The sequence below is a fragment of the Triticum urartu genome, chromosome 5 (assembly GCF_003073215.2).
Source record: "Triticum urartu cultivar G1812 chromosome 5, Tu2.1, whole genome shotgun sequence".
NCBI lineage: Eukaryota > Viridiplantae > Streptophyta > Magnoliopsida > Poales > Poaceae > Triticum > Triticum urartu.
The window spans coordinates 652,898,837-652,915,259 of record NC_053026.1 but is presented as its reverse complement, the minus strand read 5'-3'; the positions used below and the strand labels follow the sequence as shown (position 1 = coordinate 652,915,259).

General features: G+C 44.9%; 1 protein-coding gene across 1 annotated transcript; it reads right to left on the bottom strand.

Moving 5' to 3' along the window:
* Window positions 1–4,157: 4,157 nt before the first annotated feature.
* Window positions 4,158–8,715, bottom strand: LOC125511617 (protein FAR1-RELATED SEQUENCE 6-like). Its single transcript, XM_048677042.1, has 8 exons — window positions 8,485–8,715; window positions 8,299–8,399; window positions 6,077–8,206; window positions 5,858–5,971; window positions 5,674–5,781; window positions 5,455–5,511; window positions 4,936–5,015; window positions 4,158–4,599 (listed from the first exon to the last, which is right to left on the bottom strand). The coding sequence occupies exons 2-7, from the start codon at window positions 8,386–8,388 to the stop codon at window positions 4,974–4,976; spliced, it is 2,541 nt and encodes an 846-aa protein (XP_048532999.1). The 5' UTR covers window positions 8,389–8,399; window positions 8,485–8,715; the 3' UTR covers window positions 4,158–4,599; window positions 4,936–4,973.
* Window positions 8,716–16,423: the final 7,708 nt, after the last annotated feature.

The window sequence follows — 16,423 nt, the reverse complement described above, 5'->3', positions numbered from 1 at the left end:
TGCATTGAACATGTACCAGTCCCTTCTAATGTGCACCAAGAAAGCAAACCGCAACTCCATCCTAACCGACGAAAAACAGAGACGCAATTAGCACACTAATCGGGCAAACCTACTCGAATCGACTATTTAAATGCACAACTAAGCTCAATCTAAACAGGAGGCGTGACTTACCCCTCGGGAACCTAGTCGTGGACGCGGCGGATCTCCGGCCCGATGCCTGCCTCGCCAAATACTCTGGGGTCGCCGCTGCTCGCCATTTTGCCCTGGGGTTCTTCCTCCTAGTTCAAACAGCTCCACCAGTCCCCCACCTTTGAGCGCTCCAGCCGGGCGCACGGAAGAAGGCCGCGCCGCGGGTCGAGCAGGTGGTGGGCGCCCCACCCGTGGCATCGCAGGAAGGTGGCGGGCAGAGCAGGTAGCGGTGGAACGTCGATGCGGGACGGTAGCGGCAGAGCAGGCCGTGCAGCTGGTGGCGGGGCAGGTGCTAGCTGCGGCGCAGGCGGCAGTGGCGGCGCAGGACAGCCGGCCGGCGGATGGGCAGAGTGGGCGTTGATTTGGTCGGCTAGAACCCTATGAATGATTTGGGGATTTTGTTGCATGGGCCCACATGTCAGCTCCGGACCCACGTCCACACGGTCCCACGTGTAAGCTCTGTACCCACAACCACTAACGCCGGCGGACGGAATGGACTAAAATCTGGCCGTTTGGCCTCGTCATAGTAGCTGCGCATGGACTAGGGGCAAAACTGAGCACAATTCGCATCTGAGGGCAAAACTGAGCACATGAACACCACTAAGATTAAAAGGATAATTAACCCAAATATATACTCCCTCTATAAAGAAATATAAGATGTTTTAGATCACTACTTTAGTGATCTAAAAGTCTTATATTTCTTTACACAGGGAGTATTCTTAAGTCTAGAACTTGCCAAACTTTATTGGGTTAATATTTGAAGACCCACAACACTATGTCAAATATATATTGTAGCAAACGTTTGCAGTCCTTCGTATATCTCTCCCTTCCGGCTGCATTCCTTCTCCATTATTCTCCATCCCTTTCCACTCTCCTCTCTATCTCCTTGCCCTCTTTCCAAAAGACTAGATGCAGAACAGAAGGAAAAGGAAATAAAGAAGTAATAATACAGAGAAGAAAAAACAAGTTTGACTAAGAAAAAACCTAGACTTCAATTATTTTTTAGCTGAGGGAGTAAGTAGGAAAGATATGAAGAACAATTGGTGATATGTTTACTAAGGAGGGATTGAGAGAAGCTGTCACACATAACATTTTTCATAACTTTTGCTTTCATGATTAGGAGTAGAGAATCCATAATTCTATATGTGAAATGGGACAAGAACGGCGATGGTTCGATGGTGTCCACAAAAGCAATAATTTAACTTTAGGCAAAGGAAGAAGATGTTCAGAGGTAGAAGAAGCGGTGAGTAAGAAAAAACCTAGACTTCAATTATTTTTTAGCTGAGGGAGTAAGTAGGAAAGATATGAAGAACAATTGGTGATATGTTGACTAAGGAGGGATTGAGAGAAGCTGTCACACATAACATTTTTCATAACTTTTGCTTTCATGATTAGGAGTAGAGAATCCATAATTCTATATGTGAAATGGGACAAGAACGGCGATGGTTCGATGGTGTCCACAAAAGCAATAATTTAACTTTAGGCAAAGGAAGAAGATGTTCAGAGGTAGAAGAAGCAGTGAGTAAGAAAAAACCTAGACTTCAATTATTTTTTAGCTGAGGGAGTAAGTAGGAAAGATATGAAGAACAATTGGTGATATGTTGACTAAGGAGGGATTGAGAGAAGCTGTCACACATAACATTTTTCATAACTTTTGCTTTCATGATTAGGAGTAGAGAATCCATAATTCTATATGTGAAATGGGACAAGAACGGCGATGGTTCGATGGTGTCCACAAAAGCAATAATTTAACTTTAGGCAAAGGAAGAAGATGTTCAGAGGTAGAAGAAGCGGTGAGTAAGAAAAAACCTAGACTTCAATTATTTTTTAGCTGAGGGAGTAAGTAGGAAAGATATGAAGAACAATTGGTGATATGTTGACTAAGGAGGGATTGAGAGAAGCTGTCACACATAACATTTTTCATAACTTTTGCTTTCATGATTAGGAGTAGAGAATCCATAATTCTATATGTGAAAATGGGACAAGAACGGCGATGGTTCGATGGTGTCCACAAAAGCAATAATTTAACTTTAGGCAAAGGAAGAAGATGTTCAGAGGTAGAAGAAGCAGTGAGTAAGAAAAAACCTAGACTTCAATTATTTTTTAGCTGAGGGAGTAAGTAGGAAAGATATGAAGAACAATTGGTGATATGTTGACTAAGGAGGGATTGAGAGAAGCTGTCACACATAACATTTTTCATAACTTTTGCTTTCATGATTAGGAGTAGAGAATCCATAATTCTATATGTGAAATGGGACAAGAACGGCGATGGTTCGATGGTGTCCACAAAAGCAATAATTTAACTTTAGGCAAAGGAAGAAGATGTTCAGAGGTAGAAGAAGCAGTGAGGAGGCAGATAAATTTCTTCAGTTCATTCGTTCGATGCCTCGCTCGGTTGACATTGCTCTCCCTTAGCTTTTTTGGGGGGCACTCTCTCCCTTAGCTAGCAGAGCAGGCATGCGGCAGGCGCGTGAATGGTCCATCGAAATCCGGTCCCTGGACTTGCAGGGGTGCGGCCTCCTTTTGTCGTTTTATTTTTTATGTCTTGGCGGAAAAGTTTATTGTTTCTTGTCGGGTAGATATACGAAAGCAAGTCAGTTGGAGATCGTGGTCGCGACACAATACCGTCTCTGGTATTAGTATATACTGCCTACCGGTCGCGACCAAAGACACATCAAAAACACCTAGGGTTTTTGGATTTTGTTTGATACCCTCTTTTCAACTTTGTAAGTGTTGAGGCTTTTGCAAAATTTCGCTCGGACAAAGAAAAAAACAAAATCATTTTAACGGTTTTGTGCACTTTTTGCATAGTGATTTTGTTTTTTTAATAGACTTGATCAAACTTAATCGAATATCTATTTCTGAGTCCAGGCTCATCCACACCTGGTCAAGAAAAAAATCACAAAAAATTTAAAAAAAATAATAGATAATTTGATGCGTGAGGTGCGCTTCAAATTTCAGAACATTTAGACATATGAGTAGATCTCAGCAAAAAAGACATTTGGATTGAGAGAAACCATAATTCTATGTATAAAATGGGACATGAACGACGATGGTTCAATCGTGTCCATAAAGCAAGAATTTAACTTTAGGCAAAGGAAGATGTTCAGAGGTAGAAGAAGCAGTCAGGAGACAGCCGAATTTCTTCAATTCATTCGTTCGATGCCTCGCTCGGCTCAAGCTGCTCTCCTTAGCTTTTTTTTTCGAGGGGCACTCTCTCCCTTAACTAGCGGAGCCACGCTACCGGCCCAGTCCCACAGGCCATCGGCCCATATCCACCTTGTCCAGTATTCGCCCGTGGATCCGAAGGGCATGTGTAGGATCCAAAAAAAAAAGGGCAGGTGTAGTACGATTTCTTTAGGACTGTGGTATTCCCTTTTTCCTCCAAAAATTCTTTTGTTCCCAAGAGGTCCTAACTGTGAATCTTGACAAAATTGAACACATCAAAAAAAAAGTTTCTAAAAAATATCAATCGACTCCTAAATGAAGAATGCTTCCAAAATTGCACATGCACACGAATATGGATCACTTTCAATGAAATTTCAGTCATTTTAATAGATACCTAGACAGTTGGTCTTTCAACCAAAATATTTCAGCCATTACGGTAGTACACACAAGTTCAGACATTTAAAAACAATATCCCAAATAACTGAAACATTTGGTTGGATTTTTTATTGAATGCAAAGGTGAATATTTTGATCCTTTGGCCGAAATGAAAACCGAAACCACTCAAATTCACAGGCACATCAAAGAAAGGAGAGCAGGCACAGCGACCACAAGATCGAAGGGAACCGCAACCATGCTTGATCACAACCGAAGGAAACAAAAATCACAGACCCCGACGCCAAGCACCAAACGAGAGCCAGATTTTAGTATTGGACAACCCTGGGAAGAAAGAAGCTGTAGTGGCATTCGCTGCAGGGCGGGTCGGGCTTGGCAACCCATCCAGCAAGCAGAAGAGATAGCACTGGCAGCAACAGCAACATAATAAAAAGATCTGTGAAGTGCCCATCACAATATCGGCTACTCGTCTGTTGTGTTTGTTGTATGCTAGCATCCGCATACTCTTTTTCCTTTTAACCAGTATCCACGTACTCTGTAGTATTACCTCCGTCCCAAATTAGTTTTCTTAGATTTGTCAAGATACGGATGAATCTAACGCTAAAACATGTCTAGATACATCAACTAATTCGGTACGGAGGGAGTACTTCCCTAGATTTGCCACGTTATATGCTGATTCTCAGATGTATTTTTTCCCTGCTGCTATTCCAAGATTTATGCCTGGAGAACTTCCGCCTTCAAATATGTAAAGTTTGTTACCCTAAGTCGAAGATGCACAAACTCTAAAAGCATCTCTGCTCCCCACTTCACCTCCATTGTGCGTGGGATCTAGACATCAGAGTCGCCACCCTGTCAATCCCAAGCCAGACACAAAAATCAATAATCAAGGTCTTTCAAATATGTAACTTAGTATCTACAGAAAGATACTCACTATCAAGAAAATATATGGATGGTGACAAGTATTACATGTACATATCAAAGTAAAATAAGAAATAACATTCCTGACAGTAAATGGGTATGAGCAAACATGAAAGAAATAAGTAGGTCACTGAAACAAGAATAACTCTTGAGTGTCAGCAGATGGAGCAAAAAAAAGAGATGTCCCGACACGATCATAAGTTCACATCTACATTAAGAACATGTCAAAAGCTTGATACAATGGATTTGGAGGAACAGACAGCATACCTAAAATTCTACTGCCACATTAGAGCAATGAACATATTCTACCCTGCTCTTCGCGTAGGAGTTCTTAGCATTGGATTATCCTGCAATATAGTCACACCAGTCATTTTATTATACACTAGTAGCTTTAAATGCTAAAACGGGGAGGACAGTAGTTTTTTAGGTGTTCAATGTGTGTAATAATAACATTTGATAAGCTACAGAGATTAATAATTGTACACATTTGTTGGAAATCATAATATATCAGGCTGGAAAACAATGAGCAAGAGAATCCCTGAACGAGTGGGACCAAATTAAATATCCTATCTCATGTGCGTTTGTCTTGCTACCAATAATCCAAATATATTTGAAAGGTCCATTGATTGATGAAATTCCATATCAGAACAGGGGCATAAGCATGGACCGTGAAGAAGAAAATGTGAACAGGGGGCATAAGCATGGAGTAGCATGCAGCTTAAAACATTGGATAATAATTTTGGAAGCCGCAAGAAAAAAGGGATAGACATTTGTGTGCGGGCAGACCTGCATCGTTGGGTTGTAAGCCCACTGATTTCCGAAAACATGGGGATCTGCTTGTACCTGAAACGTTTTAAGCAGAAAGGCATTGATCACACAAGTCAGAAATGCACACACAGGGAGAAGATGGTTAACATAAAAATCAACACAGTTGTTGATAGTAACTAAGAAGTTGCAAACAAAGAAGAATATGGAATATTATAAAGATCTGTGCATAGCAAAAACCTGCATAAAGTTATTCGGCATCATCCTTGGTTGATTAGGCAGTTGATGTTGGTGACTAACATCCATTCCAAAATGAGGTCCAAATGTCAGGTTTGGAGATATCCCTTCCTGTTTAAGTTTGCAACAAAAATGTTCACACGCATGAAAATGATGGTAGCAGAAGCAGACCAAAATTACTACATACCATTAGATGAATGCTTCCTGGCACTCCCATGTCAGGACTTTCAAGATGGGAACCTGACGATGTCTCTTGAATCATATTAGTTTCAGTTGGCACAAATGATGACCGTAGAAAATCCTGCTAAGGACAACATAAATAAATCAATAAAGGCTTAGTCATACAGCAAACTGATGTATGAATGCTTGAGGCTCTTTATGCCCCCAAAACTGAGAAGAGACGAACCTGTTCTTTATTTGACCGTAATACAGCATCCGGATCAGTTTCTGCCACTTTCTTTGCTGGCCGGCCAGGATGCTTTGCATTTGTGGACAGGGAATTCTTCTCACCCTCTGGAAATTGAGAACTAAAAAGGCCTTGGCCATTTTCAGGTGCATCAGCTTCGAATGAGAGAAGCCTCGGCTGCCTGTCTCTAGTAGGTTGACCATCATCCAGAAGAGCCCTTTCTGCTTCTCTCAGTAACTTCAGAGCAACAAGGTACCTACTCTCAGATATAAAGCCTAAATTGAGAACCTGACGGCACTGTGTAGACAAATAATCATGGCGCTCCACTGTGTCACCAAGGAGCATCTCATTAGGATAATGTGCCAAAGCATGCAGTTTCTTATAGTCTCTTTTCCAGCGATCAAGGACATATCTTGACGGGATCTCAAACATGTCATGCAACTTAAACACAGACAACGCATGTCTGCATAGTATGCCAGTGAACTGAAAGAAACCACATTCGCACTCAACAATGAGCCCTTCTTTACAAAAATAAACTTCATAAGTCCTGCTCTCCGTCTCCTTTCCATCTTCCATGTATGAGCATTCTTTCACTTCAAAAGTAACAAATGGGCCATCAACTTTACTTGGCATACCATCACAATACATTGTTGCTTTCAACTCTTCCTGAAATTTCCTGAACATGTTGATTGTGTAGGCCTTGGCCAGTTGCTCTTCCATGTAGAACTTTGTTACAGTCAATGGAGTCCTATGGGAAGATTCTTCATCTGCTTGCAACTCTTTCTTGTATTTGTTCTCCAATATCATCTCATATTTGCTGAAAAATTGCTTCAAAGAAGTTTTTGGGTACACAAATCCATCATAGTATGAAGCAACAGACTCCCCACGCTGTGAAACAGACATACCCGCCCAGAATTTGTCTTTAAGATAAGCAGGTGCCCATAATTGCCGATGCTCATGTAGGGAACTGAGGCATTCATTTCCTGCAAGTCCATGTTCCTCAATAACCTTCTTCCAATCAGCCTCAAACTCTGGGGGCTTCAAAGACCCATATGTTACTTTCTTCAGTGCTCTCTTAATTGTTTTGAATTCCGCGTGTGCTTTCAAGTTCTCTGCCACGTCTCTCATAATGCGATACAGACAAAGGCGGTGTTTAACTTGGGAAAATACTTCTCTAACCGCATCCAGAATAGCGTTGTAATGCTCAGTGATGATTGCGTCTGGGTAACAGCCCTTCATACATGACAAAAATGCTCTGAATAGCCAGGTATAGCTCTCAGCACTGAGATCTGAAAGCAAGCCGGTACCAAACAAAACAGGGTGGCCATGATTATTCATCCCAGTGAAGAAAACAAGTGGCAGATCATATTTCTCAGTCAAGTATGAAGTGTCAAAGTAAACAACATCATGACCAAAGTATTCATGCGCTGCCTGTGACCTAGCATCACTCCAAAACAAGTTCCTTAGACGCCCCTGCTTGTCCAAATCCACCAGGTAGAAGAAATTTGGATTCTTATTCTGCATGCTGCCAAAAAACTTCTGGATCTGCTCATCATCTCCTTCCCCAAACTTAAGCCTTCCTATCTCGGTAAAGTTCCCCTGCTCTTTGTCAGCTATCGGAACATTCCTTCGCCCTTTAAGCCGTGAACCATTTTCCACGCTCTTGGCATCCGTCAGTTTCTTGTAACAGCTCATGGGCGAGTCTGAGGACTGGTTGAGCGGATGGTTGTGGTCGAGCTTGGCGTCGTCAATGTGAAGCCACCTGTCCTGCCTCAACTTCAACGAAATCCTAGCTGGGCAGTTTATCTTTGCTGTTTCTCTAGACAGATAGCACGCATTTGCTCTCCCTCTCCCTGACCGACTGCACCCGAGCACCAGCCTCCGGCACACCCCCGACTTCAGGTACGACGACTTGAGAGTGATCGCCGAGAAGCCGGAATCCACCGCATACTGCTTGTAGTAGTTGAGCGCGTCGTCATAGGTCTTGAACCGCAACCCGATGCGGGGCGCGTTCTCGTCCACCTTGGCACCCCCACCATCTTCCTGACCACTGTCATTGTCATCGACGAGGATGACCTCCTTGCCCTGATGCAACGGCGGCAGTTCCCTCCCTGGATTACCCCCCAATTCCTGGCCAAAAATAGCAAAGCGCCAAATAATCGCTCCCTCAGCAAGCAAGCATGAGAATTTGACACCTGGAGTGACCCAAAGCACTCGCTAACCTGGGATTTCTCGGCAATCTTCAGCAGCGAGCCATTCCCTGGTGGCTCTGAGCTCTTCCCTTCGGCCTCGATTGGCGTCTCCATCGGCATCGGCGGCGGATCTAGACGGCGTGCGCCCGAAAATCGGGAAGGTCAGTGGGGATTTGACTAGGAGAACCGCTGGATGAGGACAAACCTAGGTCGTACCTCGAGCCCCTGACTGCGGGCGGCGTGGCGCCGGCGGCAGGGGAACGTGGAGTCCCGACGAGGGAGGACGGGAGCGGCGACGCGCGTGGGAGACGGGAAGCCGGGGGCGCTCCCAGGGGTGTGGCGGCGCCGGCGGCGGCGCTCAGGTACGGCACGACGGCAGCAGTAGGGCGCGTGGTAGACCAAGAGGGGAGGAAGAAAAAAAAACAGATATTTGCCCACTTTGAATATGTTTTCTTTTTGAGTTAAATACACCGGAGTCACTTTAATCCTACTTTTTTCAAGGGCGTGTTTGGTTGCCGTGCGCTACAGTACCTGCGTTGCATACCCTTCTCCACTCAGCCTGGTTCTCGAAAACAACCTTATATACGACATCTGCGAGTTGTTTGGTTGCCTGCATATGGACTTCCTGCATTAGGAGATCAACTTTGGCGCGTTGTTTGGTTGCTTGCATTGTCTCGGCGCATGCAACTACACGCTGTTTGGTTGCCCGCATGTGGTATGATTAAGAGTTAGCACTTGCACTTAGCACACAGGGTTAAGACGCTAGCAGAGGAAGGAGAGAAGAAATGCAGTGTGCGCCGGACCATGACGACTGCGGTAGATAGTGGCCATGGCGCCGTGTCCGACATGACGAGCATGGAGTCATGGACGAGTGACCCCGTCGGCGGCACGGCGAGCGACATCGTCGGCGAACTAGTTGCGGTGCTCGCGTAAAGACAATGGACAGATGAGGATAATGCAGTGCTCGCGCCATGGTATCGTCAGTGCAGTGGACGAGAGAGGAGGCCGAGATGATCGACGCCGGAAATGACTCCAGTGTAGTAGGGCGGGAGAGAGGAGGCGAAGATGATCGACCTCGTCGGCGGCACAGCGAGCGACACCGTCGGCGAACTAGTTGCGGTGCTCGCGCAAAGACAGTGGACAGAGGAGGAGAATGCAGTGCTCGCGCCATGGTATCGTCAGTGCAGTGGACGAGAGAGGAGGCCGAGATGATCTACGCCGGAAACGACTCCAGTGTAGTAGGGCGAGAGAGAGGAGGCGAAGATGATCGACCTCGTCGGCGGCACAGCGATCGACACCGTCGGCGAACTAGTTGCGGTGCTCGCTACTACCTCTTGAGCACTGCCTTGGATTTCCTTAAAGAGGAAAGGATGATGCAGCAAAGTGGCGTAAGTATTTCCCTCAGTTTTTGAGAACTAAGGTATTAATCCAGTAGGAGGCTACGCGCGAGTCCCTCGTACCTGCACAAAGCAAATAACTCCTCGCAACCAACGCGATAAGGGGTTGTTAATCCCTTCACGGTCACTTACGAGAGTGAGATCTGATAGATATGATAAGATAATTTTTTTGGTATTTTTGTGATAAAGATGCAAAGTAAAATAAAAGGAAAGGAAAAAATCAAAGGAAATAACTAAGTATTGGAAGATTAATATGATGAAGATAGACCCGGGGGCCATAGGTTTCACTAGTGGCTTCTCTCAAGAGCATAAGTATTTTACGGTGGATGAAACGAATTATTGTTGAGCAATTGACAGAATTGAGCATAGTTATCAGAATATCTAGGTATGATCATGTATATAGGCATCACGTCCGAGACAAAATAGACCGACTCATACCTGCATCTACTACTATTACTCCACTCATCGACCGCTATCCAGCATGCATCTAGAATATTAAGTTCATGGAAACAGAGTAACGCCTTAAGCAAGATGACATGATGTAGAGGGATAAATTCATGCAATATGATAAAAAAACATCTTGTTATCCTCGATGGCAACAATACAATACGTGCCTTGCTGCCCCTACTGTCACTGGGAAAGGACACCGCAAGATTGAACCCAAAGCTAAGCACTTCTCCCATTACAAGAAAGATCAATCTAGTAGGCTAAACCAAACTGATAATTCGAAGAGACTTGCAAAGATAACCAATCATATATAAAAGAATTCAGAGAAGATTCAAATATTGTTCATAGATAATCTTGATCATAAACCCACAATTCATCGGTCTCAACAAACACACCGCAAAAAAAGATTACATCGAATAGATCTCCACAAGAGAGGGGGAGAACATTGTATTGAGATCCAAAAAGAGAGAAGAAGCCATCTAGCTAATAAATATGGACCCGAAGGTCTGAGGTAAACTACTCACACTTCATCGGAGATGCTATGGTGTTGATGTAGAAGCCCTCCGTGATGGATGCCCCCTCCGGCGGAGCTCCGGAACAGGCCCCAAGATGGGATCTCGTGGATACAGAAAGTTACGGCGGTGGAATTTGGGTTTTGGCTCAGTATCTGATCGTTTGGGGGTACGTAGGTATATATATAGGAGGAAGGAGTACGTCAGTGGAGTCACAGGGGGCCCACGAGGGTGGAGGGCGCGCCTGGGGGGTAGGCACGCCCCCTACCTCGTGGCCTCCTCCTCTATTTCTTGACGCAGGGTCCAAGTCTCCTGGATCATGTTCGGTAAGAAAATCGCGTTCCCGAAGGTTTCATTCCGTTTGGACTCCGTTTAATATTCCTTTTCTTTGAAACCTTAAAATAGGCAAAAACAGCAATTCTGGGCTGGGCCTTCGGTTAATAGGTTAGTCCCAAAAATAATATAGAAGTGGATAATAAAGCCCAATAATATCCAAAACAGTAGATAATATAACATGGAGCAATCAAAAATTATAGATACGTTGGAGACGTATCAAGCATCCCCAAGTTTAATTCCTGCTCGTCCTCGAGTAGGTAAATGATAAAAATAGAATTTTTGATGCGGAGTGCTACTTGGCATAATTTTAATGTAATTCTTCTTAATTGTGGTATGAATATTCAGATCCGAAAGATTCAAGATAAAAGTTCATGTTCACATAAAAATAATAATACTTCAAGCATACTAACTAAGCAATTATGTCTTCTCAAAATAACATGGCCAAAGAATGTTCATCCCTACAAAATCATATAGTTTTGTCATGCTCCATTTTCGTCACACAAGAATGCTCTCATCATGCACAACCCCGATGACAAGCCAAGCAATTGTTTCATACTGTAGTAATCTCAAACCTATAAATTTTCACGCAATATATGAGCGTGAGCCATAGACATAGCACTATGGGTGGAATAGAATATGATGATGGGGGTTGAAGGAAATATGCCCTAGAGGCAATAATAAAGTTATTATTTATTTCCTTATATCATGATAAATGTTTATTATTCATGCTAGAATTGTATTAACCGGAAACATAATACATGTGTGAATACATAGACAAACAGAGTGTCACTAGTATGCCTCTACTTGACTAGCTCGTTGATCAAAGATGGTTGTGTTTCCTAACAATAGACATGAGTTGTCATTTGATTAACGGGATCACATCATTAGGAGAATGATGTGATTGACTTGACCCATTCCGTTAGCATAACACTTGATCGTTTAGTTTGTTGCTATTGCTTTCTTCATGACTTATACATGTTCCTATGACTATGAGATTATGCAACTCCCGTTTACCGGAGGAACACTTTGTGTGCCACCAAATGTCACAACGTAACTGGGTGATTATAAAGGTGCTCTACAGGTGTCTCCGAAGGTACTTGTTGGGTTGGCGTATTTCGAGATTAGGATTTGTCACTCCGATTGTCGGAGAGGTATCTCTGGGCCCTCTCGGTAATGCACATCACTTAAGCCTTGCAAGCATTGCAACTAATGAGTTAGTTGCAGGATGATGTATTACGGAACGAGTAAAGAGACTTGCCGGTAACGAGATTGAACTAGGTATTGAGATACCGACGATCGAATCTCGGGCAAGTAACATATCGATGACAAAGGGAACAACGTATGTTGTTATGCGGTCTGACCGATAAAGATCTTCGTAGAATATGTAGGAGCCAATATGAGCATCAAGGTTCCGCTATTGGTTATTGACCGGAGACATGTCTCGGTCATGTCTACATAGTTCTCGAACCTGTAGGGTCCGCACACTTAAAGTTCGGTGACGATCGTAATTAGGGTTTTTGTGTTTTGATGTATCGAAGGTTGTTCGGAGACCTGGATATGATCACGGACATGACGAGGAGTCTCGAAATGGTTAAGACATAAATATTGATATATTGGAAGCCTATATTTGGATATCGGAAACGTTCCGGGTGAAATCGGGATTTTACCGGAGTACCGGGGGGTTACCGGAACCCCCCCCCCCCCCCGGGGGGTTATTGGGCCTACATGGGCCATAAGGGAGAAGAGGAGGGCCGGCCAGGGCAGGCCGTGCGCCCCCTCCCCCCTAGTCCGAATAGGACAAGGAAGGGGGGGGCGCCCCCCCTTTCCTCTTTCTCCCTTCCTCCTTCCTTCTCCAACAAGGCAAGAGGGGGGAGTCCTACTCCCGGTTGGAGTAGGACTCCTCCAGGCGCACCCATAGGGCCGGCCGCACCTCCCCCTCTCCCTCCTTTAAATACTGAGGCAAGGGGCACCCCATGACACACAAGTTGATCCTCGTGATCGTTCCTTAGCCGTGTGCGGTGCCTCCTTCCACCATATTCCACCTCGGTCTTATCGTAGCGGTGCTTAGGCGAAGCCCTGCGTCAGTAGAACATCATCACCGTCATCACGCCGTCGTGCTGACGAAACTCTCCCTCAACGTTTTGCTGGATTGGAACTCGAGGAACGTCACCGAGCTGAACGTGTGCAGAACTCGGAGGTGTCGTACGTTCGGTACTTGGATCGGTCGGATCGGGAAGACATATGACTACTTCCTCTATGTTGTGTCAACGCTTCCGTTGCCGGTCTACGAGGGTACGTAGACAACACTCTCCCCTCTCGTTTCTATGCATCACCATGATCTTGCATGTGCGTAGGAAAATTTTGAAATTACTACGTTCCCCTACAGTGGCATCCGAGCCTAGGTTTTATGCGTTGATGTTGTGCACGAGTAGAACACAAGTGAGTTGTGGGCGATATAAGTCATACTGCTTACCAGCATGTCATACTTTGGTTCGGCGGTATTATTGGATGAAGCGGCCCGGACCGACATTACGCGTACGCTTACGCGAGACTGGTTCTACCGACGTGCTTTGCACATAGGTGGCTGGCGGGTGTCAGTTTCTCCAACTTTAGTTGAACCAAGTGTGGCTACGCCCGGTTCTTGCGAAGGTTAAAACAGCACCAACTTGACAAACTATCGTTGTGGTTTTGATGCGTAGGTAAAAACGGTTCTTGCTAAGCCCGTAACAGCCACGTAAAACTTGCAACAACAAAGTAGAGGACGTCTAACTTGTTTTTGCAGGGCATGTTGTGATGTGATATGGTCAAGAGATGATGCTAAATTTTATTGTATGAGATGATCATGTTTTGTAACCGAGTTATCGGCAACTGGCAGGAGCCATATGGTTGTCGCTTTATTGTATGCAATGCAATTGCGCTGTAATGCTTTACTTTATCACTAAGCGGTAGCGATAGTCGTGGAAGCATAAGATTGACGAGACGACAACGATGCTACGATGGTGATCAAGGTGTCGCGCCGGTGATGATGGTGATCATGAAGGTGCTTCGGAGATGGAGATCACAAGCACAAGATGATGATGGCCATATCATATCACTTATATTGATTGCATGTGATGTTTATCTTTTATGCATCTTATCTTGCTTTGATTGACGGTAGCATTATAAGATGATCCCCCACTAAATTATCAAAGTATAAGTGTTCTCCCTGAGTATGCACCGTTGCGAAAGTTCTTCGTGCTGAGACACCACGTGATGATCGGGTGTGATAGGCTCTACGTTCAAATACAACGGGTGCAAAACAGTTGCGCACGCGGAATACTCAGGTTTAACTTGACGAGCCTAGCATATAACAGATATGGCCTCAGAACACGGAGACCGAATGGTCGAGGGTGAATCATATAGTAGATATGATCAACATATTGATGTTCACCATTGATACTACTCCATCTCACGTGATGATCGGACATGGTTTAGTTGATTTGGATCACGTGATCACTTAGAGGATTAGAGGGATGTCTATCTAAGTGGGAGTTCTTAAGTAATATGATTAATTGAACTTTAATTTATCATGAACTTAGTCCTGGTAGTATTAGCATATCTATGTTGTAGATCAATAGCTCGCGTTTAGCTCCCCTGTTTTATTTTTGATATGTTCCTAGAGAAAACTAAGTTGAAAGATGTTAGTAGCAATGATGCGGATTGGATCCGTGATCTGAGGATTATCCTCATTGCTGCACAGAAGAATTATGTCCTTGATGCACCGCTAGGTGACAAACCTATTGCAGGAGCAGATACAGACGTTATGAACGTTTGGCTAGCTCAATATGATGACTACTTGATAGTTTAGTGCACCATGCTTAACAGCTTAGAATCGGGATTTCAAAGACGTTTTGAACGTCATGGACCATATGAGATGTTCCAGGAGTTGAAATTAATATTTCAAACAAATAACCGAGTTGAGAGATATGAAGTCTCCAACAAGTTCAGTCCAGTCAATGTTGGCGTTGTTCTTGTCCGCACCCGAGCGAATAAGATTGAAGTCCCCACCAACCACCAGGGGCAAATTGCTAGCTCGCTTGGTCCCTACCAAGTTAGTCAGTTCCTGAAGGAAAATAGCCGAGCACGAGTGATCTGCCGGCCCATAAACGCACACCACTACCCACGAAAGGCCCGAGACGCGGTGACTAATAGTAGCAGAAAGAAAAAACTCCCCAACATCCCATTGCAAAACATCACAAATATCATTATTACAGCCCATTAAGATACCACCCGAGTGGCCCACAGAGGGCAACCAGTGCCAAGAGAAACGCTGTAAGGGATCGAAAGCCAGAAGATCACGGAACGAGAAGTCAGCTTTGATCGTTTCCTGAAGGGCTATGACGTCAATCCTCTCTCTGGCCATGTACTCCTTGAGTTGTGTACGCCGCCCCCCGTGGCCACAACCCCGAATGTTTCAAAAAAGATAACGCATGTTAAATGATACGATTGCGCAGGCGCACCCCCCTGGATGTCACCGCTTTCGCCACGCGCTTCCTAGCCGGCATCCGACTGGAAGAAGGAAAATCAGAGACTTCCCTAGCCTCTGTCTCCTCCTCGGGCACTACCTCGCTGCCATCCGCCCCCGGAACGCTGGCGCGCTGGATCTGTTCGTCCCCACGAGCAGCCGCAGCCGCCAGCATGGCCTGCGCTTCTTCCCGAGCACGAACCATAGAGATGATCTCGCTACAAGGGTCACTAATCGCCACGCCACTATCATCCAGAATGCTAGCAAGCTGATCATCCGTAAAAGCATTCAAGATACGGTAAGATGGTAGGGGATTACCTATAATCTCCAGGTTCTTGTCGGCGAGCCGCAGTTTTGCACTTTCCAACGATGTCAATTCTCCCAGCTTGGCCTTGGCGCGGGCGCTGGGGGCCCGCGGTGTCACCGGAGTAGCCTTGGAGCGTCTTGCCTTGCCGCCCACGTCTACCTTGCCCAACGCCTCCCCCAGCTCGCCACCCAACGTCGCCACCGCCACCGTCGACACCGCCACCCAGCGAAGAAAAGAAATTTCATCGGATCATCATTGTTTTTCTAGTTCTGAATCTCTTCGTTGTGCTTTTTGTTTGCATCAAGGTCTCCTGACATTGACATCATGCCTCTAGGTCGCTGGTTTTCAGAAGCCTTCAAGGAATAATGTAGTTTTTTAATGCCACCCTACCTGGTAATTCTGTTTACAAATGTTTTTTCTCATCGTTCTGTGGAATGTTTAAGTAGCATCTGCTGTTGTTGTGATGCTTATTGCTAATGTATACCTGCTAATCGGACAAGGTACCAAGGAGTCTAATATTTTTACCGTTGCATTACATTCTCTCTCGACAAACAGTGACTTACACTGACCCGAACACACACAGTGTAGCCACGCCACTCTTTTACTCCCTCCGTCCGCCAAAGACTGTGCATTTGGCACTTTGGAGACAAAT

Bases quoted from the DNA above. Each gene is read 5' to 3' on its own strand.
- LOC125511617 (XM_048677042.1), bottom strand. From the start codon at position 8,388: ATGCCGATGGAGACGCCAATCGAGGCCGAAGGGAAGAGCTCAGAGCCA. The intron at 8,207-8,298 runs GTTAGCGAGTGC...ATTTTTGGCCAG, and splicing joins AGATTGCCGAGAAATCCCAG to GAATTGGGGGGTAATCCAGG. The intron at 5,016-5,454 runs GTCTGCCCGCAC...ACTATATTGCAG, and splicing joins CTTACAACCCAACGATGCAG to GATAATCCAATGCTAAGAAC.